Source organism: Thamnophis sirtalis, unplaced genomic scaffold, assembly GCF_051295495.1.
Source record: "Thamnophis sirtalis isolate CommonGarterSnake01/CBP01778 unplaced genomic scaffold, rThaSir2_p1.2 scaffold_3, whole genome shotgun sequence".
NCBI classification, from domain to species: Eukaryota; Metazoa; Chordata; class Lepidosauria; order Squamata; family Natricidae; genus Thamnophis; species Thamnophis sirtalis.
In genome coordinates, this window is record NW_028261383.1 from 35,284,282 (window position 1) to 35,306,694 (window position 22,413).

At 43.9% G+C, this 22,413-nt stretch overlaps 1 protein-coding gene across 2 annotated transcripts in view; it reads left to right on the top strand.

Annotated features, from left to right (window-relative positions):
* Positions 1-22,413, top strand: part of PLXNB1 (plexin B1) — a 202,393-nt gene that overhangs the window by 23,665 nt on the left and 156,315 nt on the right. Inside the window, exons 2-3 of one of the 2 annotated variants that reach the window (XM_087708667.1) lie at positions 11,343-11,389; positions 16,252-16,358. Coding sequence is in view for 1 of the 2 variants with exons in the window: in XM_087708666.1 (XP_087564792.1) it covers positions 11,370-11,389 (20 nt within the window). In the remaining variant the exon portion in view is untranslated. The remainder of the gene's footprint in view (positions 1-11,342; positions 11,390-16,251; positions 16,359-22,413) is intronic. The other variant, XM_087708666.1, reaches the window with a different exon arrangement.

A 22,413-nucleotide genomic window follows, 5' to 3' on the forward strand; every position in this document is an offset into this window, starting at 1 on the left:
GGAGAAGATGGAGAAGGAAGGAAGAAACAGGAAGGGAGGAAGGAGGGGGAAAAGGAAGAAAGGGGGGAGGGAAGGAGGGAGGGAGGGGAAGCAGAAATGGAGAAGGAGGAAGAGAGGAGGGAAAAGGGAGGAAGGAAAGGAAGGAAAAGAGACGGTATGGAGAAAGGATGGATAACGGGAGAAAGGGAGGAGGGGAGAAGAGATGGAGAAGGAAAAGAGGAAGGAAGGGAGAAGAGATGGAGAAAGAAGAAAGAAACAGGAAGGGAGGGAGGGGGAGAATGAAGAGAGAAAGGAAGGAAGAAGGGAGGGAAATGAGATAGAGAAGGAAGAAAAGGGGGAGAAGAGATGGAGAAGGACAGAGGAAGGAAGGAAAAGAAGATATGGGGAAAGGATGGATGGCGGGAGGAAGGGAGGAGGAGAGAAGAAATGGGGAAGGAAGGAAGGAAGGAAGGAAGGAAGGAAGGAAGGAAGGAAGGAAGGAGAAACAAGTAGATGCTGGTCTGCTGTGCCCATCATCCTTTACATGGATTCCTTTCTCTTCCCCCTCCTTGTAAGTTAAGTTTATTCACTGTGAAAATAATTCAAAACAACCCAAGAGGACCTCTGTCTGCTTACTGGGACAAAACTGTATGGACGGTATTTTTTACTCTGAACTAGCATAGCTCCTTCTCCTCTTTAGGCTGAAATAAAATACAAACTTTTCTTATCAGAACAATAAGAGCAACAGCAAACTTACTAATTGTAGTCTTCCATGATCCCATTCAAGGATTCTCATGGCAAATTACAGTCCTGGAGAACCAGATCAATTTGCCTGCTTGTATTTTTTTTAAAATTATCCTAACTTTTGAATGCAAAAATGGCAGATTGCAATTATATCAGATTGCAATGACAGAGATCCATCTGCTCATTCTTCGTCTCTGACTTACTTGCATTAAGTGCTCAACGTGTGTAAAGATAGCATCCGTGACTTACAACATTTCATTTAGTGACTGTTTAAAAAGGGACTTGGAACCGTTTTTCACACTTACGGCCATTGTAGCATTCCCCATGGTCACGTGATCAAAATTCATTTGCGTGGCAACTGTCTCAAAATTGATGACGGTCGCAGCGCCTTGAGGTCAGGTGATCCCCTTTAGCGACCTGACAAGTAAAGTCACTGGGGAAACCAGATTCACTTAACAGCTTAAGAACTGCAGTGATTCACTTAACAATTTTGGCCAGAAAAAGGGGGCAAAACTCACTTAACAAGTGTCTCACTTAGCAACTGAAATTTTGGGCTCAATTGTGATCGTAAGTCGAGGACTACCTGTGTTTTAAAAAAAAAACACAGATTAACAGTTAACATAAAATGTGGCTGATGGCAATGGCCTGTCTCTGCTGCAAGTGGTTTTAACAAATTTAGAGTTGGAAAGGACCTTGTAGGTCATCTAGTCCAACCCTCTGCCCAAGCAGGAGACCCTACACCATTTCAGTCCAATCTCTTCTTGAAAGCTTCCAGGGATGAAGCTCCCACAACTTCTGAAGGCAAAGCTGTTCTATTGGTTGATTGTTCTCATTGTCAGAAAATTTCTCCTTATTTCCAGATTGAATCTCTCCTTATTCAACTTCCATCCATTGTTCCTTGTCTGGCCTTCGGGTGCTTTGGAAAATAGCTTGACTCCCTCCTCTCTGTCGCAGCCCCTCAAATATAGGAAGACTGCTATCATGTCTCCCCTGGTCCTTCTCTTCACTAGACTAGCCATGCCCACCCAGTTCTTGCAACCATTCATCATATGTTTTAGCCTCCAGTCCCCTAATCATCTTGGTTGCTTTTCTCTGCACTCTTTCAGTAAATACATTCCTTTTTTGTGATCAGAATCGACGGCTTATTCATTACATTGGAAGACTTTTAGGTGTGTTAAGTGCTCCTGTCTGGGAGCACTGATTTTTCTGCTGGTTGTGCTCTGTTTTGTGGCTTCCTGTTTGATTTAAGGATATGGCCAGGAGGTATTGGGAAAACAATCATTCCTATGAACCCTAAATTGCTTAAGAGGTAGAAAACAATCGTCTTCAGCTTTGCTTACCGAAGTGGGTAGAAATTGGAGCTAATGGACACTAGATTGGGCTTGTTTGCCAAGGCTGGTTTGCATCATTGTTCATTCAGCTGCCTGTTTGCAGTGAGGTATTGTGTGAAAAAGGCTCTTTGTCTAGTGCAGAATCCGGAGAGGCGGCTTCCTACCCGGAGACAGAGCACAAGCTGCCTGCCAGGGTGTGAAATGCCCGCCTGGGCCTATTGGAACTCAGCTTCCTTCTCAGTGGGAAGTACACTTGTCCGCCTGTCAGTTGGGAAAGGATCTGCTCCTGGCATTCGGGCTAATTGCTCATATCACAGATGGCTTTCAGGGTCCATCTGCTGCCTGCCAGAGAAGCCGCATTGTAAAAGTAGTGATTGTTTGCTAGCAGGAGCTGCAAGCCATGACCTCGTTGGCATCAGAACGGAAGAGAAATTTCACTAAAGGAATCTTCTCTGTTTTTTGTTTTTTGTTTTTTTTACAGGGCTGGAGAGGGAGGTAGCCAGTTTAATTCAAGGCAGTGCAATTAAATTTGCAGCATTTGCACCTTATGGATGATGATCAAACTAGCATTCAGACCTTCTTAGAGAAATACTGAGAATGCAGCTCTTCCCACATATGGATATATGATATGATATGATAATATGATATGGTATGATAGGGTAGGGTAGGGTAGGGTAGGGTAGGATAGGATAGAATATGACATGACATGACATAACAACATAAGAACATAGCATAGCATAGCATAGCATAGCATAGCATAGCATAGCATAGCATAACAATAACATAACATAACATAACATAACATAACATAACATAACATAACATAACATAACATCAGAGTTGGAAGGGACCTTGGAGGTCTTCTATTCTAACCTCCTGCCTAGGCAGGAAACCCTACACCATTTTAGACAAATGGTTATCCAACATCTTCTTAAAAACCTTAAGAATGGTCCAGTTGGAGCATTCACAACTTCTGGAGGCAAGTTGTTCCACTGATAAATTGTTCTAACTGTCAGGAAATTTCTCCCCAATTCTAAGTTGCTTCTCTCCTTGATTAGTTTCCACCCATTGTTTCTTGTTCCACCCTCAGGTGCCTTGGAGAATAGTTTGACTCCCTCTTCTTTGTGGCAGCCCCTGAGATATTGGAAGACTGCTATCATGTCTCCCCTAGTCCTTCTTTTCATTAAACTAGACATACCCAGTTCCTGCAACCGTTCTTCGTATATTTTAGCCTCCAGTCTCCTAATCATCTTCGTTGCTCTTCTCTGCACTCTTTCTAGAGCAGCGGTTCTCAATCTGTGGGTCGCGACCCCTTTGGGGATCGAACGACCCTTTCACAGGGGTCGCATAAGACCATCGGAAAACACATATTTTCAAAAAAATACAGAAAACATAAAATAATTTTATGGTTGGGGGTCATCACAACATGAGTAACTGTATTAAAGGGTCGCGGCATTAGGAAGGTTGAGACCCACTATTCTAGAGTCTCCACATCTGTTTTAGAAATTTTTAGTGGACTTTTTTCAGCCAAATTACAAGTCCCAACATTCTTTAGGAAAAGCAGTTCCCAAAATGATTTGGAAAGCATGTAATTCCTTTGTGCTAAATGTTCTATTTAATGGGCAACGTTTGTATTTTATAATTATCCTTAATTTCAAGGTACCTGTAGTATGCACTACAGGTATTTCTTAGATTACAACCTTTCGTTTAGCGATACTTTGAAGATACAGTTGCTGAAAAAGCTGACTTACTCGCACTCACAACTCCTGCAGCATCCTCATGGCCGTGTGATCAACATTTGGGGTGCTTGGCAACTGGCATGTAATTACGATGGTTGTAGCATCCCAGGATCACATGGTCGCCCTTTGCAATTTTCCCAGCCAGTTTTCATTAAAGCAAAGTCAGAGGAGGAAGCCAGATTCATAGTCACATACAGTATTTCACTCAATCTCTATGGAGATTCTCAGTCATCCAAGTCATGGTTCTCCCAAAGCTGCTTTTTCAGGAGGCAACTGGACTTTCTGGTTTTTCTTTAAAGACGTTTCTCTTCTCATCCAAGAAGCTTCTTCAGCTCTGACTGGATCCTTCCGTTCCCCACCATCCAGTCAGAGCTGAAGACGCTTCTTGGTTGAGAAGCGAAACATCTTCAAATAAAAACCAGAAAGTCCAGTTGCCTCTTGAAAAAGCACATTTGGGATATTTCACTTAACTGCAATGATTCACTTAAGAACCATGGCAAAAAGGTTGTAAAAATCAGGTGTGACTCACTTAGCAACTACCTTGCTTAGCAATGGAAATTCTCGTTCCAATTGTGGTTGTAAGTTGAGGATTACCTGTGAAGAACTCCGGTATAACTAGGGTGAGAATCAATCTTGGGAATAGATCAGGAGCACAGGATAAAGATTTTTGCAGACTTACGTATTATGATAATGATGATTTTGTCATGTTATGGTGCCCGTCTTTTAGCTGAGTCTTTATTGGATGTTTGTTTTGCAACATTTGTTAATGAAGGCAAATTTTGCATGTCCTCAACTCGCAAGATCAAAGCGAGGGGCAATTGAATATAATTCAGCTCTCCTGAAAACTAAATTAAGCTTTGCAATAATACAAACTGAACGATGACGTGCGTTGGAAATTGAAGCAAGGGCTTTGTTAGGAGAAAATCAGTAGTTGCAAAAAAAGTTTCCACAGAGGAGAGAGAGCAGTGATGAAAGTGGCGACGGTACTTAGTTTGCTTCTCATTTTATGGGGCCTTTGAACCACAAATTCTGCCCCCATCGAAGACAGACAAAGGCAGGTGATCCTTCACTTATGGCCACAACTGAATCCAGAGTTTCTGTTGCTAAGTGAAACATTTGTTAAGTGAATTTTGCCCCATTTTACGACCTTTCTTGCTGTAGTTGTTAAGTGAATCACTACAGTTGTTAAGATGTAGCACGGTGTAAAGTGAATCTGGCTTCCCCATTGACTTTACTTGTCAGAAAGTCACAAAAGGGGATCGCATGACCCCAGAACTCTGAAACTGTCATAAATATGAGTCAGTTGCCAAACATCTGAATTCTGATCACATGCCCATATGGATGCTGCAATAGTTGTAACTGTGGTCATAAGTCACTTTGTTCAGTGCTGTTGTAACTTTGAACGGTCACTAAATGAGTCAAGTCAAGAATTACCTGTACATTCTAGGCCAGTGATGGCAAATCTTTTTCCCACAGAGTGCCCAAACTGGAAGGCGCTCGCACCAGAGTGCCGGAAACCCGACAACCAGCTGGCTGAGCTGTGGTGACAGCACATGTGCCCACAGAGACGGCTCTGTGTGCCCCCTCTGGCATGCGTGGCATAGGTTCACCATCACACTTCTAGGCTGTCTTCTCAGTTGAATCCAGATCATTTAACTAGCCTAGCTGGTACTCTGCAGGATACTAATACTTCGGTATCAGAAGCACTGAAATGCTTTTGTGGTGAAAGGATTTCCGGGTGACATCACCGATGGCTGGGAGATAGCAATAGCAATAGCAATAGCAGTTAGACTTATATACCGCTTCATAGGGCTTTCAGCCCTCTCTAAGCGGTTTACAGAGTCAGCATATCGCCCCCACAGTCTGGGTCCTCATTTCACTCACCTCAGAAGGATGGAAGGCTGAGTCAACCCTGAGCCGGTGAGATTAGAACCGCTGAACTGCAGCTAACAGTCAGCTGAAGTGTCCTGCAGTACTGCACCCTAACCACTGCGCCACCTCGCCACCAGATGCCCAGCTGGGGGCTTCTTTTGTATCCCGATGAAATTGCCCACCGAAGTGGTACCCATTTACCATATTTTTCAGAGTATAAGACGCACTGAAGTATAAGATTTTGAAGAGGTAAATTTAAAAAAAAGTTTTTGCACTCTGCAGGCCTCCCAGACCCTCTGCACCCCTCATTTTTTTGTGAAAAACGGTTCATGCAGAGAATTTGAGAGGCCTGCAAAGTGATCCTGAGGGCTGGGGAGAGGGGCAAAAACCGAGCAAAAAGTGGCCCGTTTTTCATTTGTTTTTGCCCTCCCCAGCCCCCAGGAGCACTTTGCAGGCCTCCCAAACCCTCTGCACGTCCATTTTTGTGTAGGGGGCGGGATTTCGTGTGGCCAAAAATGCTGTATTGAATGTATAAAATGCACCCAGATTTTCACCCTCTTTTTTGGGGGAAATGGTGCGTCTTATACTCCGCAAAATACGATGCCTGCTTGTGGTTTCCTGCTTTCAAACTGCCGGATTGGCAGGAGCTGGAGTGTGTGACAAGAGCTCATCCCCTCCCCAGTGGCAGCGGGTCTCAAACACAAGGCTGCCAATTGTCAACCCAGCGTTCCTGCTGCACTCCTGCTCTGTAGGATATGAAAATGCATCACAAATCAATGCTGTCAGAACACTTTGTAGGTTACCAGGGTTTGGAAAGTCTGGTCTTCCCAACATACGTGTCTCCAGATGCAAGGATTTCAGCAATGGCCATGCTGGGCATCCAACACATCTGGAAAGTGTCCAGGTCAAAAGAGGGCGCGTGGAAAGCTCTCTAGGATGGATAAGCTGTTATAGAAGTTTCTCCTGGAGGTAGAAGGTTGGTTATCTACTGGTGCATCATTCCACTGAATGAGACCTGATGGAAAGTATGAGTTTTGATGGTTTGACAGCCTTTCCCAAATAAGAATGGAAGAATTTACTGCACCCATCCACCACCCACCCAGCTACTTCCCCCTGAGGCAGTTTGAGCAAATCTCATTTTCCATTGGGGAAATTGACGGAGGCTGATGTGGGAGAGCGTTGGCCTGTCCTGGAGAGGAATCCTCCGAAAGAAGTTCTTGAGAGGCTCAGGCAAGAGTGGTTGAGTGGGCTAAACTGGAAATGGTTCCTGGCTGCCACCGCTTTCTGTGAGATTAGCGCTGGGGCAGAGACATTACTCACCAACTAGGAATGCAGCTCTCTTTTTCCTTAATGAGAACAAAACATTCTTATTCCTGCTAGTTAAAAGGCTAGGACTGGCTGTCACCATGCCAACAGATTCTTCTCCCCTGGGAGTGCCAGCGTAGAGGATCCTTTCTGCCTTCCTTTTTTTGGGGAAAGGTGAAACAGACGAGCTCATACTTGACATTGGGGTGGGAAAAAAGCACTCCCCCCAGTTTGTTTTATTGGCTTTCTGCAGCTTATTCTACTTTGTATGTAAAAGTCCATGTGCCTTAGCTAAGGATCACGGTGGAATTTGCTGCAAGCTAGGTGTGAGATCTCTTTTTGACCGTTTAACCTTGGGCCAGAACTGTTTTGCTGGATCAGAAGGACATGAGAAGAGCTCTGAGGGATCAGGCTAAAGGTCCCTCCAGTCCAGCTGCTTGTTTTCCCACACTGATCCACCAGATGTTTTTGGGAAGCTTGAAACAAGACCTAATAAAAGAAGCCGATTTGCCTTTGGTCTGTCAAAACAGCTAAGTCAACACTGAGCATGCTGTCTGGAGATGGATGGAGTGGGAGAAAAGTAGATGGATGTGGAAGGAATAGGACAGTGTTTTCCAAACTTGATCACTTTTAAGATACCATGTTTCCCCAAAAATAATAGCAATAGCAATAGCAGTTAGACTTATATACTGCTTCATAGGGCTTTATAGCCCTCTCTAAGTGGTTTACAGAGTCAACATATTGCCCCCAACAATCTGGGTCCTCTTTACCCACCTCGGAAGGATGGAAGGCTGAGTCAACCTTGAGCCGGTGAGATTTGAACAGCCGAACTGCAGTACTGCAGTCAGCTGAAGTAGCCTGCAGTGCTGCACTCTAACCACTGCGCCACCTCGGCTCAGGGTCTTATTTTCTTTTCACCCCCGAAATAAGCGCTTGGCCTTATTTTCGGGGAGGTCTTATTATTTTTGAGGTGCAGGAGGCGGCGAGTGTGGTCATCTCATGGCTGCTGCTGTGTTGCAATATTTTGGGGGAGGGCTTATTTTCAGGGGAGGGTTTATTTTAGCGCCTACACTCAAAAGCTTGATTGGGCTTATTATCCAGGGAGGTCTTATTTTCAGGGAAACAGGGTATGTGGACTTCAACTCTCAGTTGTTGGCTGGGGAATTCTGGGAGTTGAAGTTAGTGGTGGGATTCAAATTTTTTTACTACCGATTCTGTGGGTGTGGCTTGGTGGGCATGGCTTAGTGGGCATGGTAGAGGAAGGATACTGTAAAATCTCCATTCCCTCCCTACTCCAGGGGAAGGATACTGCAAAATCCCCATTCCCTCCTGATCAGCTGGGACTCGGGAAGCAGAGAATAGTTTTGGGGTGGGGCAGCCAGAGGTGGTATTTGCTGGTTCTCCAAACTACTCAAAATTTCTGCTACCGGTTCTCCAGAACTGGTCAGAACCTGCTGAATACCACCTCTGGTTGAAGTCACCACATCTTAAAGTGCCCCATGTTCAAAATACACCGTATTCCTGAAGAGGTCTTGGCCAGCTGGCTACCTGTGCAAATCACTCTGCAAAAATGTTAGATTCTCTGAGCTAGCAACCATTGCAATATCATGTGTTGGTAAATTGTGCTAATTATATGCTGATTTTTAAACGATTCATGCTTTTGGTTTGGTTTCTCAACATGGTTTTGAGGTAAGCTGCACGTCGATCAGTATGTCTGAGTTTATTATTTTGTTAAGTCATAATATGTTTCCTTGGGTTTGGCTCAGTCTGTAACTCTAGCCATTGTGGTTTGTAGGCTGAGATTTACAGCTTAGAGAGATGGATCAGTCTGGACAATTATAGCTTACACCTTGGTAAAACAAATCATAATGCAGTTACTTGTATAAAAGTCTGTGCCATTTTTGGTTTAATAATTCATTTCTTCGGGTTCAGTCATTTTCTTTGTTCCCTGCCTTCCTGAATATTTTATGTATCAACTCACTGTTCATAATTTTATAAAGCATTCTGTCTCCATGGATGAAGATCTATCTAGGGCACTATTTCATTTACAATAGTAGCAGCTACATCCCCGTGAAGCTTACAAGCCATTTCCTTACTAATGATTTATAATATATTATGGCACATTCAATTATCTCAGTATTGATATAGTAGAACTAATTTCTGAACTTCAAAAACCCAAACTAAACTACTATTATATGGCAGCCAAGAGATAAAGTATTTGCTGACATCTGGTACACAGGTAGTCCTCAACTTACAACCATAATGAACATGCATTGTACAAATTGTGTCATACTTTTGGGCACCATAATGATGGTTGGATTATGTTGGATAAGATATTATCAGTTGCTAATAATGAAATAACAAAAGACAAGGTGTGATCTGATGTTTGACCACAATATCTTCCTTTTGAATCTGGAGAGTCCATATGCTTGATTGTGCCTTCCAAATAACCATGTCTTTTTTGAAAAATAATAATAATATTCTGTCTGTTGCAAATAAGCCCAACCCCTTTTTTAGATAGAAATAGAAATAGTGGAATAGAACAAATTAGGAATAGGAATAAGGAATCAGAATTCTACCAGATATGGGATAAATGGTACAGGTGGATGGAGGAAAGAAACAAGAATCAATGAAGGAATATAACAAAACTCAAAAAATAATAGTTATGAGTAAAATAAGAGGGTTAAGAATGGTGAAATCCAAATGAAATACAATAGAAGGGGAAATAATATAAGGTGAGCGGTATTGATTGATAATTGCTATTAGAAAGAACAGGAAGCTCCTGTTCGTAGTGTATTGTTATGTTGAAGTTTTGTGTGTGTGTATTTTACAGGTTTGTTAATAAATTTTTTTAAAAAAAGGAATAAGAATGAGAATGAGAATAGAATAGAATAACAGAGTTGGAAGGGATTTTGGAGCTCTTCTAGTCCAACTCCCTGCTCAAGCAGGAAACCCTACACCATTTCAGATAAATGGTTATCCAATCTCTTCTTAAAAACTTCCAGTATTGGGGCATTCACAACTTCTGGAGGCAAGCTGTTCCACTGATTAATTGTTCTAACTGCCAGGAAATTTCTCCTCAGTTCTAGGTTGCTTCTCTCCTTGATTAGTTTCCACCCATTGCATCTTGTCCTGCTCAATACAGTACAAGCCAGTAAGGGAAAATTTCTACCTCTATCCTGTGCTTAATTTTAATGAGAAGAGGGAAACATTGCACACTTCAAGCGGGCCTCAGAGGCTGGGCGGCAAGATCAACTCTGAGACGGGTTCTCCCTGTGCTCTCAGGAAGCAGAGTATAGAATAATAGAGTTGGAAGGGACCTTGTGGGTCATCTAGTCCAACCTCCTTGCCCAAGCAGAGACTCTACTATACCACCTCTGACAGATGGCAATCCAGTCTTGAAAGCTTCCAGGGATGAAGCTCCCACAACTTCTGAAGGCAACTTCTGTTCTATGGGTTGATTGTTCTCACTGTCAGAAAGTTCCTCCTTATTTCCAGGTTGAATCTCTCCTTGGTCAGTTTCCATCCATTATTCCCAGTCTGGCCTTCAGGTGCCTTGGAAAATAGCTTGACCCCTTCCTCTCTGTGGCAGCCCCTCAAATATTGGAAGGCTGTTCTCATGTCTCCCCTGGTCCTTCACTAAACTAGATGATGTGATCCATTCAGTTGTGTCTGACTCTTGATGATTCTATTGGCCAGGTTTCTCCACATCTTCCAATCTTGCCCTCCTTCTTTAAGATGTTCTCTGCTCTGGCTGGTTTCTGCTTTGAAGGCATCCAGCCACCATGTTCTTTGACAGCCTGATTTCTTTTACCTCTTAACTCTTCCAAGCAGGATTGCTTTCTCCAGTGAATTGCCCCACACGACACGGCCAAACTAAGTGAGATGCAATTTTGTGATTTTTGCGTTCACAAGATGTCTGGTGTTATGCTGTCTGGTATTTGCTTGTTATTTTGTTTTATTTTCTCTTCCATCTGAAGAGGCTGTGTATTACGATGGAAGTCTCCTTGGTCTCTCATTCATTTTTCCATTATTTTTCCTCTCACCATTCTTCTAAAAAAAGCCATTGGCCCATTTCATCTGATCTTTATTTTAAGCTAAAATGGGCTCTAGTTTTGCAACTCAGTGTGTTGCAAGCTAATATGAGTTTGTGGCTTTGTGTATTGTACAAACCCAGGCCAACAAAGGGAATAAGCCAAGGTTTGGTTAACTATGGCTTAGTGTCTTGTCTGAACACAATCACTATGTTGTTACAAACGGGTCATTATCCTTAGCGAGGACCTTCCTTTTCTGCTGGGTCAATAGGCAAGAACTGATGATAAGAAAAACAGGACCTTCCCTTTACATTCTCCCTGTTATTGTGTTTTTACAGGGTGAATTGCATTGACTCAGAAGAGAAATGTCCAGGCAGTCCCAATGGTAAGTGCAATCGTGGGAAGATTCACCATGGCATTACTACTCAGAAGCAGAGGAGGGTGATGGGCTGGATTTAGGGATATGAATATTCAGGGATTGGGGCAGATCTTTCGGAATGATATCCGGTGTGGGATCAGTGTGGGATCTTTGGGCCAGAAGAATGTTTCCACTCAGTGATTAGTCCTGATGTTTTCTCTAGATCAGGGGTGTCAAACTCGATTTCATTGAGGACCACATCAGTTTGATCGCGGGTATGTGTGTATGTGGGCGTGGCCTTGGTGGGCATGGCCAGCTTGACGTCACTCATGTCGGGAGCGTCTGTGGTGACCCAAGCACACTGCCAGCGAAAACGGGCTCAAGAGCTCTGTTTTCAACTGCGATGGCCTCCTGCCGCCCTCTGCCAGTAAAATTGGAGCTTGGGAGGGCCATGTGCGTCCCCCTCCCCAAACTTCGGCAGAGGGCGGCAGGAGGCTGTTGCGGCTGAAAACGGAGCCCGGGCTGGCTGCAGGCAGCCCTCCTGAGCTCCATTTTTGCTGACGAGGCACTTATGGTCAATCCTTCGCTGTTTCCAGGACGGCCCTGTGAGCCAGATCTTAGCACCCTGTGACTCGGATCTGTCCCCTCGACTTTCAGTTTGACACCCTTGCTCTAGATTGTGGGTGTCAAACTCGCCGTGTCACGTTGCTGTCATGTGATGTTTCGTGACGTTCTTCCCATTTGCGGAGCTGGGGTGGGCGTGGCCTGTGCATGACGCACCCGTCCCGCGGGCCGCGAGATTGACACCCCTGCTCTAGATGCTATGCACAGATAGTTCTCAACTTAGGACTGTAATTGAGCCCAGCATTAAAGTCATGCCAGTCATTAAACTGGTCATCTTGTGACTGACCCGATGTACAAATTTCTTTGTAGCAGCCATTAAGTTTATCTGTGGTCATTAAGCGAACCTATTGTCTGCAATGGTCTTCTTTGCCAGAAACTGGAAATAAACACCAGTTTCCAGCAAGAAACATTAGGATGCTTCAATGGCCATAAAAGTGGGCCGGCTGCCAAAGGCCCAAAATGCAACCATGCGACCCTGGGGGTGGGGAGGGAGGGGTTGTCAGAACTTCAAATCCGGAAGTATTTGTGTGTGTGTGTGTGTGTGTGTGTGTGTGTGTTCCATTGTAACTTTCAATGATTTGTCTGAGGTCAGCCATCATCCAAGGGCTAGTCCGAAATGTTGACTCAATAAGAAAATAATGCTAGGTCTCTTATCTGTAGGCCTGTAATGGAGAGAGTGCTTGTATGTGTATGCATGGAGGTATATTGAATTGATTCATCCAGTTGGGTTCCCTCTAGTGGAACTGCTGCTGTTGCATCTTCTTGGGGATATTCACTTGATATTACAGAATAACAGAATTGGAAGTGTCCTCGGAGGTCTTCTAGTCCAACCCCCTACTCAAGCAGGAAAAAACCCTATCACATTTGGTTGTCTAATCTCTTCTTTAAAACCTCCAGTGTTGGAACACACACAATTTCTGGAGGCAAACCACTCCACTGGTTAATTGTTCTTACTGTCAGGAAATTTCTCCTTAGTTCTTAGGTTGCTTCTCTCCTGCATTAGTTTCCGCCCAGGCTTTTATTCAGGAGAAAGAAAGAGGAAAACCGCACAATTTCAACTTTCTTGCTCTTCTTGTAGCTTAGCAAAATGGTCCGGATGTGTAAGAAGCTAATTTCCTTTCACAGTGAGATGACTGAAGAAGGTGGAAGTATTTTTCATTTTAATTATAGTAAGGCACGGAACCAACTGAGAGTTGAAGACAATGTGGGAAAGGAAAAGGAAAATGTCATGAATCCCGCAGACTCTATTCAGCGGCTGCTCTTCCGGGAATACACACAAACGCACCATATAGGTAAAATAATAAGACTCAGGATACAATAGCACAACGGATTAATTTAATGCACCGTATTTTTCAGAGTATAAGATGCACCAAGATTTTGAAGAGGCAAAATTTAAAAAAAGGTTTTGCACTCTCCAGACCTCCCCAAAACGGCCCGTTTTTCGCAAAAATGGGCCTATTTTTTATTTTAAAAAGGGCATGCATAGCCTTTAGAAGACTTGTAGAGTGTTCCTGGGGGCCAGGGGGGGGGGTAAACAACAAAGGATTGAATTGTTTTGAATTGAATTGTTTATTATTTATAGGCCGCCCTTTTCCCTGAGGGGACTCGGGGCGGCTTACAATTCATGGGAAGGGGAGTGCAAGACAATATAACACAATACGTGAATAAACAAAATAATAACAATAAAACACAACAGTCATTCAACATTCGGGTGGGGCGGCGTAATCCTTATCCCCAGGCCTGACGGGATAGCCAGATCTTAAGGGCTGTGCGGAAGGTCTGGACGGTGGTGAGGGTACGAATCTCCACGGGGAGATCGTTCCAAAGGGTCGGAGCTGCTACAGAGAAGGCCCTCCTCCGCGTAGTCGCCAGTCAGCACTGACTGGCGGATGGAACTCGGAGGAGGCCTAATCTGTGCGATCTAATAGGTCGAAGGGAGGTAATTGGCAGGAGGCGGTCTCTCAAGTACTCAGATCCACTACCATGGAGGGCTTTATGGATGGTAAATAGCACCTTGAAGCGCACCCGGAGATCAACAGGTAGCCAGCGCAGCTCGCGGAGGATGGGTGTTATGTGGGCGCACCGCGGTTCGCCCACAATCACTCGCGCGGCCGCGTTCTGGACTAGCTGCAGTCGCCGGATGCTCTTCAAGGGCAGGATAAACAGGATGGCCTGTTTATCACTCATTTGTGCCCTCCCCATCCCCCAGGAGCACTCTGGAAGCTTCCTAAAGGCTATGCATGGCCATTTTTGCACAGGGGGCAGGGTTTTGGGAGGCCAAAAATGATGTATTCAGTGTATAAGACTCACCCAGATTTTCACCCTCTTTTGGGAGGGAAAAGGTGCGTCTTATACTCCGAAAAATATGTTAAGTCAATAGAAGCCTCCTGATCTGCATCTACTTCCATGATCCCTATTTTGTCCTGTTTCTCCAATCCTTCCCCAGATAAGCTTTTTTTTTCTGAATCCAGAGTGGGAAGAGACACTTTCTCCTCCCATGATGGAGAGGGACAAAGGTTTGAGACACAATGGAGTTTGCTCACCTTCCTTTTAAAAGCCCATCAGAAGTTTTCACGCTCTTAAGCAGTTCTTCAGGGTTTGATTTTCCGTGCTCTTTTAGCTTCTGTCTGTTCTAATTTGGCAAATCAAGTCTGAGCTCCCCTACTCAGAAATCCTTTCAGGATGGGGATTTCTCACTACCCAGTACAAAACTAGTGGGTGCAGTTCATTGATTGTTGTGAAGTTATTTTAGAGAAAAGTCAGCAGGTAGCCAAGATGGTTTTCCCAGTTGCAATGTATGGCTATAAAAGTTGGGCCATAAGGAAGGCTGAGCACCAAAGAACTGAGGCCTTTGAACTCTGGTGCTGGAGAAGACTCCTGCGAGTCCCTTGGACTGCAAGGCGGCCAAACCGGTCAGTCCTAGAGGAGATCGACTGCTCTTTAGAAGGCCAGATCCTGAAGATGAGACTCAAATACTTTGGCCACCTAATGAGAAGGAAGGACTCACTGGAGAAGAGCCTAATGCTGGGGAAGATTGAGGGCAAAAGAAGAAGGGGACGACAGAGAATGAGGTGGCTGGATGGAGTCACCAAAGCAGTAGGCGTGAAATTAAATGGACTCCAGAGGATGGTAGAGGACAGGAAGGCCTGGAGGAACATTGTCCATGGAGCCCCAATGGGTTGGCATGGGTTCGCAATTAACAATAGTCAAGATACCTCTATCCTCTGCATTGGGTATCTTTATCCTAAAAATTGAAGAACCGTGAAATATTTCAAAACTAAAAATAAAAGTAGGAGTAACCCCTAAGAGGAAGGATTGATGTAACTGCCTACTTCAGGATAGTTTTTCTCTATTTTCCTGATCATAAGCTTGCTTCTCCACAGGTTTGCAAATGAGAAAGGAGAACATTAGTAGCTCAAAGTTGAAATGAGGGGGTCCTTGGTGCTCTCTGAGGTTGGTTTGTTTTTATGCAGATGTTTCATTACCCAAATTAGGTAACATCATCAATGCTAAGAGCCGAGGTGGCGCAGTGGTTAGGGTGCAGTACTGCAGGCCACTTCAGCTGACTGTTATCTGCAGTTCAGCGGTTCTAATCTCACCGGCTCAAGGTTGACTCAGCCTTCCATCCTTCCAAGGTGGGTGAAATGAGGACCCAGACTGTGGGGGCAATATGCTGACTCTGTAAACCGCTTAGAGAGGGCTGAAAGCCCTATGAAGCAGTATATAAGTCTAACTGCTATTGCTATTGCTATTGCTATTGCTAGCATGTTACCTAGTTTGGATAATGAAACATCTGCATAAGAACAACCAAGCTCAGAAATCACTGAGGACTTCTCAAGTTTGCAATTTTGGTAAAAAAAAAGAAAAAAAGTCATGCATATTTTTATCATTAAACAAAATCATGAATGAAATATGGCCAGTGAAAAGAGAAAAAAATGGAAATGGGTAATCACTGTAGATATCCAGTAGGAGCCAGGATGACATGGTCCACAATAATATCGAGACACAGAGAACATCATGGCTTCCTTCCTTGTCCCCCCCCATCAGAGATGACCATAAGTAACAGGAAGAAGTTCTCAATAACATCTTCCTCTAAACAGGTAGTCCTTGACTTATGACCACAGCTGAAGCCCAACATTTCTGTTGTTAAGTGAGATATTTGTAAAGTGAATTTTGTCCCATTTTACAAGCTTTCTTGCCTCAGTTGTTAAGTAAATCACTGCAGTAGATAGGTTAGTAACCTGATTGTTAATTTTCCCCCCAAGGTTGCCTCAACTACAGGTGTTCCACAGATTTCTGCCTTTCCCTCTAAGCGGTTTACCAGTGGTCGTTCCACCCTTGTCCGTGCATAGATCTCACCTATAGCAGGCAGGTACTAATTTTTCTTTTGTTTCTGCATGGAAGATGCTGCGAAAGGGAAAATTATTTGGTGATATTGCTGGCATCTTTTTTTGTGGATGAAGTTTAACTTGAATGTCACATTATTGCTGATGAGGCAGTTCAGTGCATCTCATGGTCTACAAATGAACTAATTCAGTATTCAGATCATAATACGCTATAGAATCATAGGGCTGGAAAGGATCTTGCAGATCTTCTAGTCCAGGGGTGTCAAACTCAATTTCATTGCAGGCCGCATCAGGGTTGTGTTTGACCGTGGCCAGGGGTGGGGGGTGGGGCATGGCCAGCTCGACTTCACTCATATCAGGGGTGCTTGTGGTGGCCCAAGCACTTTGTGCCAGCGAAAATGGGCTCCTGAGCTCCTTTTTCGGCTGCGACAGTCTCCTGCAACGCTCTGCCAGCAAAAATGGAGTGCGTGAGGGCATCCTGCGGCCCTCCTGAGTGCCGTTTTCGCTGGCAGAGGCACCGTGGGCTGGTCCTTCACTGTTTCCAGGGTGGCCCAGTGGGCCAGATCTAAGCACTCCACAGGCCGGATCTGCCCCCCAGGCTTTGAGTTTGACACCCCTGTTCTAGTCCAACTTCCCTGCACATGGCAAGTATTGTCGATTCAGGGTTGTCAAACTCGCATCGTCACAGCGTTGTCACATGACGTAGCACAACTTCCCCCTCCTTCTCTAAACCAGACATGGGTGTGGCCAGCATGTAGTGCAAATGGACTGTGGGCCACGAGTTTGAAACCCCTTTTCTAGTCCCTTGCTATGCCTCTGTGGAAGCTCTTTTTCAGACATGTATTATATGTTGGATCTTGTGGCTTCTTTCATATTATTCATTTATTTAGAAAATTTATAAGGCTGCCCAATTCCATTCATGAAATAAAACCCCAGATACAAAACCCATTACCCCTACACACACACACATACACACACACACACACACACACACAACAACAACAACAACAACCAAACAAACCAGTTGATGGACTCTGTATCACACTAGTGTTTCTAGGCTTGCTGGCAAAATCATCAGGGCCTGCCAAAAGAATGTTCAGTGTGGGCCAATCGTATCTCTGTGGGGATGAGCAGGGGTGAAATCCTCCCAGTTCGGCCCGGTTCACTTGAACTGGTAGGGGCGATTGTCCCTGGTTCTGCAAACTGGTAATAAAAAAAAAGCTTCCGAGGATTGTGCAGCTCAGCTGTGAGTCGCGTGATCATCGGAAGCTCCCCCCTCTCTGCTTTTTAAAGCATTTTTTTCCTGCCTATTCGCCGAACCGACAGGGAAAAATGCTTTAAAAAGTGGGGGGGAAAAAGCTTCCAACAATTGCGTGGCTAACACCTGATTTGCGTGATCGTGGGAAGCTTCCCCCCGCCCCCCCGCTTTTTAAAGCATTTGTTTCCTGCCAGTTCGGGCGAATAGGCAGGAAAAAAATGCATTAAAAAGTGAAAAAAAGTTGGCCATGCCCACCCAGTCACATGACCCTCCCCACCAAGCCACCCCCACAGAACTGGTGGGCAAACAAAATTAGATTTCACCACTGGGGATGAGGTTGCAAAGGAAGGGAGGGAGCCACCATAGAGTAGGCCCTTCTTGGTCCTGGCAGACAGACCTACTTAAGAAAAGAGACTCATAATATGCCTCCCTGCTCTGGTGAGTTGGATATATGTAACTGGGAAAAGAAAGTCCTTCAAATAACAAAGGGCAATGATGAAATATGTAGGTGATGGCAGCATCTGCATAAAGCAAACTGCCCTCATTTATTTATTTTATTTATTTATTTATTAAATTTATATGCCGCCCATATCACTCCTCCAGGCAATTTACAAAATGATAAAAAGATAAATATAAAAATAATTAAAATCAATGAGACTTAAATAGAGACTAAAAACCAAGGGGATGGATGACACAGATCTGAGAGTCTTCCTCCTCCTCTTCCTCCTCTTCTTCATCTTCATCTTTGTTTGCCCCAGGAAGACTTTGTGCCAGATGCTTTTGTGTAAATCAATTTTTTTTCAAACTTGGCAATTTTAAGACCAACAACTTCCAGAATCCCCCAGCCTGCAAATATAATACATTTTACAGATTATAATTGTAACAATTGACTCTAAAATAATTAGGTATAATCTGAAAAATAAAATGGTTAAAAAACCCCACAATATTAGTAAATTGTCTGGCAGCCCAGACTTTTGCTCTTCTAGGAAGGAAAACAGAAAAGGGATTTTTTTTTAAACTGTATCTCTTTTAAAAAGCAGGAAACCCTGTCTGCCACTTCATTTCAACATCTTGAATCCGGGGAAAACAATTGGTCTAAGCAAACGGTAGAGTTATATTACAGTTGCAAAGACATTGAAGCAACTGTCGATTAGGTCTTTTCCTACTTCCGTAAAGAGACGGGGAGGAAGCTGGACAGGATGCATCTGCATTTAATCGTTTTAATGGCCAAGCTAACACAGGTTGTTGCCTTTGCTGAAAAAGGTTATTTCTGCCTTGGTTCTTTATAAAGTAACTTGGCCAAGGGGAAAAAGACACTTCACTGCCGGTGAAGTGTAATGGTTCAGATCTTGGACTGGCCCTTGGAAGATCCAAGTTCTAGTTTACCTTCAGAATTTTTCTGAGAGATTTTGGGCCAGCTCCTCTCTTTCTGCCCAATCTATTTACAATTTACTATAGTAGAGTTGGAAGGGACCTTGGAGGTCTTCTAGTCCAACCCCCTGCCTAGGCAGAAAGCCTTATACCATTTCAGACAAATGGCTATCCAACATCTTCTTCTTAAAGACTTCCAGTGTTGGGGCATTCACAACTTCTGGAGACAAGCTGTTCCACTGATTAATTGTTCTAACTGTCAGGAAATTTCTCCTCAGCTCTAGGTTGCTTCTCTCCTTGATTAGTTTCCACCCATTGCTTCTTGTTCTACACCTGTTGACTTGGATTTATGAAGGAAAGAACCAGTGTGGCTCAAAAGAGTGTGGATGCCAGGGCTGGGCAGCCACAGAATATGTATCCCTCCCAATTTACTGATTTATTGCAGTGCCCAAATCTTGTCCAGGTGTGCTTGAATAGCCAATGGCCTACTAGACACACCTGATGTAATGCATTCTTTATGGCATGGCTGATGGCCGTGATGGTAAACCTATGGCATGCGTGCCAGAAGTGGCACGCAGAATCCTCTCTACGGGCATGCGCGCTGTCACCAACTGCTCTTTTGGTTTCTGATGTGCACATGCATGCCAGCCAGCTGATCTTCATGGGTGCTGCAGTGCCGGAAACCCGAAGACCAGGTGGCCGGCTTGCATGCGCACACCAGAAACCGAAAGACCAGGTGGCTGGCACGCACATGCACATCGGCCAGCTGGTTTTTGAGTTTCGGGTTCCAGCATGCATGCCTGCACACGTGCACATTTTGGTTAGGGCACTTGGTGCCGAAACATTTGCCATCACTGGCTTATGGGATGCCAGGCAGGACTAGTGGAAGTGTGTGTGTGTGTGTGTGTGTGTGTGTGTGTGTATTTTACAGGATTGTGCTTACCAGCTCCAGCATTAAGGAGCCGTGACTAAGTTGGTCCCTGTCTGATTAAATAGCAATTAGGTCCTAGTTAGGCATGTTGTGTGATTTCAGACAGATTTCATTTAAGTTGCATTGTTTGCAATGGCTGCATGGAAGTTACGAAAGCACATCCTGACAAATAGTCCTGTTAATATTAAAGGACATATTACAGGTGAAACTCGAAAAATTAGAATATCGTGCAAAAGTTCATTTATTTCAGTAATGCAACTTAAAAGGTGAAACTAATATATGAGATAAGACTCATTGCATGCAAAGCAAGATAGTTCAAGCCGTGATTTGTCATAATTGTGATGATTATGGCGTACAGCTCATGAAAACCCCAAATCCACCGTCTCAGAAAATTAGAATATTACATGCAATCAATAAAACAAGGATTCTCTATGGGGTTCAGGTCAGGCGAGTTTGCTGGCCAATCAAGCACAGTAATCCAACAGTCATTGAACCAGGTTTTGATGATTTTGGCAGTGTGGACAGCTGGAAAATGAAGTCAGCATCTCCATAAAACTCATCTGTGGAAGGAAGCATGAAGTGCTCCAAAATCTCCTGGTAGACGGCTGCATTGACCCTGGTCTTAATGAAGTGGTCCAAAGTCCTGTTGCTCCGTGGTCCAAAGTCCTCTTTTCTGATGAGAGCAACTTTTGCCAAAAGTACCAAAAACTGGTTCAATGACTGTGAGATTACTGTGCTTGATTGGCCAGCAAACTGGACTGACTTGAACCCCATAGAGAATCTATGGGGCATTGCCAAGAGAAAGATGAGAGACATGAGACCGAACAATGCAAAAGAGCTGAAGGCCGCTATTGAAGCATCCTGGTCTTCCACAATACCTCAGCAGTGCCACAGGCTAATAGCTTCCATGCCACGCCACATTGAGGCAGTAATTGCTGCAAAAGGGGCCCAAACCAAGTACTGAGTACATATGCATGCTTATACTTTTCAGAGGTCCGATATTGTTCTATGAACACTCCTTGTTTTATTGATTGCACGTAAAATTCTAATTTTCTGAGACGGTGGATTTGGGGTTTTGATGAGCTGTACACCATAATCATCACAATTATGACAAATCATGGCTTGAACTATCTTGCTTTGCATGTAATGAGTCTTATATATTAGTTTCACCTTTTAAGTTGCATTACTGAAAGAAATGAACTTCTGCACGATATTCTAATTTTTCGAGTTTCACCTGTATATTGAACTGATATGAGTGCTGTAGAGTTACATGTATTTTACTAAAGCTTTTGGTTGCAAATAAATGTTTAAATACAATCAGATTTCATTTGGGATCCTTTTAACTTGGACATTGTACAGGTAGTTTTTGACTTAAGAACCGTTCATTTAGTAACTACAGTGGTGCTGAAAAAAAGTGACTTACGACCAGTTTTCACACACTTATGACCATTGCAGCAGCCTCATCATGATCTAAATTCGGGGCCGTGGCATGTGGCAAGTGTTTATGACAGTTTTACTGTTCTGGGTTTGTGTGATCACCAAGAGTAATTTTCCCAAGCAGATTCTGACATGCAAAATCAATGGGGGAAGCCAGATTTGCTTAATGACCGCATGATTCACTTAACAACTGCAGAAAGTTGCTTAATAATTTGTTAAAAACGGTCGTAAAAGGAGACAAAACTCACTTAACAACTGATCTGCTTAGCCATGGAAATGTTTTGGCTCAGTTGTGTTTGTGAGCCGAGGACTACAGCAGTGGGTGTGGAAAGGATCCAAAATGGAGCCATTAAAAAAAAAAAACCATTGCTACAGTGAGCCTGATGGTTGGAATAAATCATGGCACGTGTGGTCTAAAAAGGCTGCTGTATGTTTTTGTGCTCTTTAAGGCTTTTCTCTGTTTGTATTGTTGAAACATGACCAAAGCGGGAGAGAGCTGCTAGAACCGAAAGCGGAGTTTAGAAAACGAGAGGCCAAGAAAACGTGATCAAAAGCATCTGAGCGGGTGTCTATATAAAGTAGAAATTAGAATTTCAGGACTGTTTAGTCTGCAGCACACAAGAGGTAGAACCAAGTTGTTTGTTTATCTAGCAGAAAGTTATTCCTAGGACAGCTTGTTTCTTTCACTTCTAAGAGGGGAGAGAAGCATCTGGACAGCGGGAGGAAGAGGAAGATTTATTTTTTAGCATCTAATTGGGGAGTAAAGGGTAAGCAGCCTATTTTAATACCTGTCAGCCTCTGCCAGATCACACTCACAATGAAATGTGTTTGTTTCCTCGAGAAAAAGATTTCCTGCTAAATAATAGCCATGGCTTTTGCCAAACTGGAGCTCTTCACATGTGCTTGACTTCATCCTATTAGCCATGCTGACCAGTCCCATCTGGAGATCTCTGAATCACAGTTTTGCACTCACACGTCGTGCTAAGGCATAATGAGCTTTGCTTAAGTGTTCTCATGCTGTACGAACCTATTCGGGTTTGTCTTCCAGTTGAATTTGACCCTTAGAATGTCTCCAAAAGTTGCT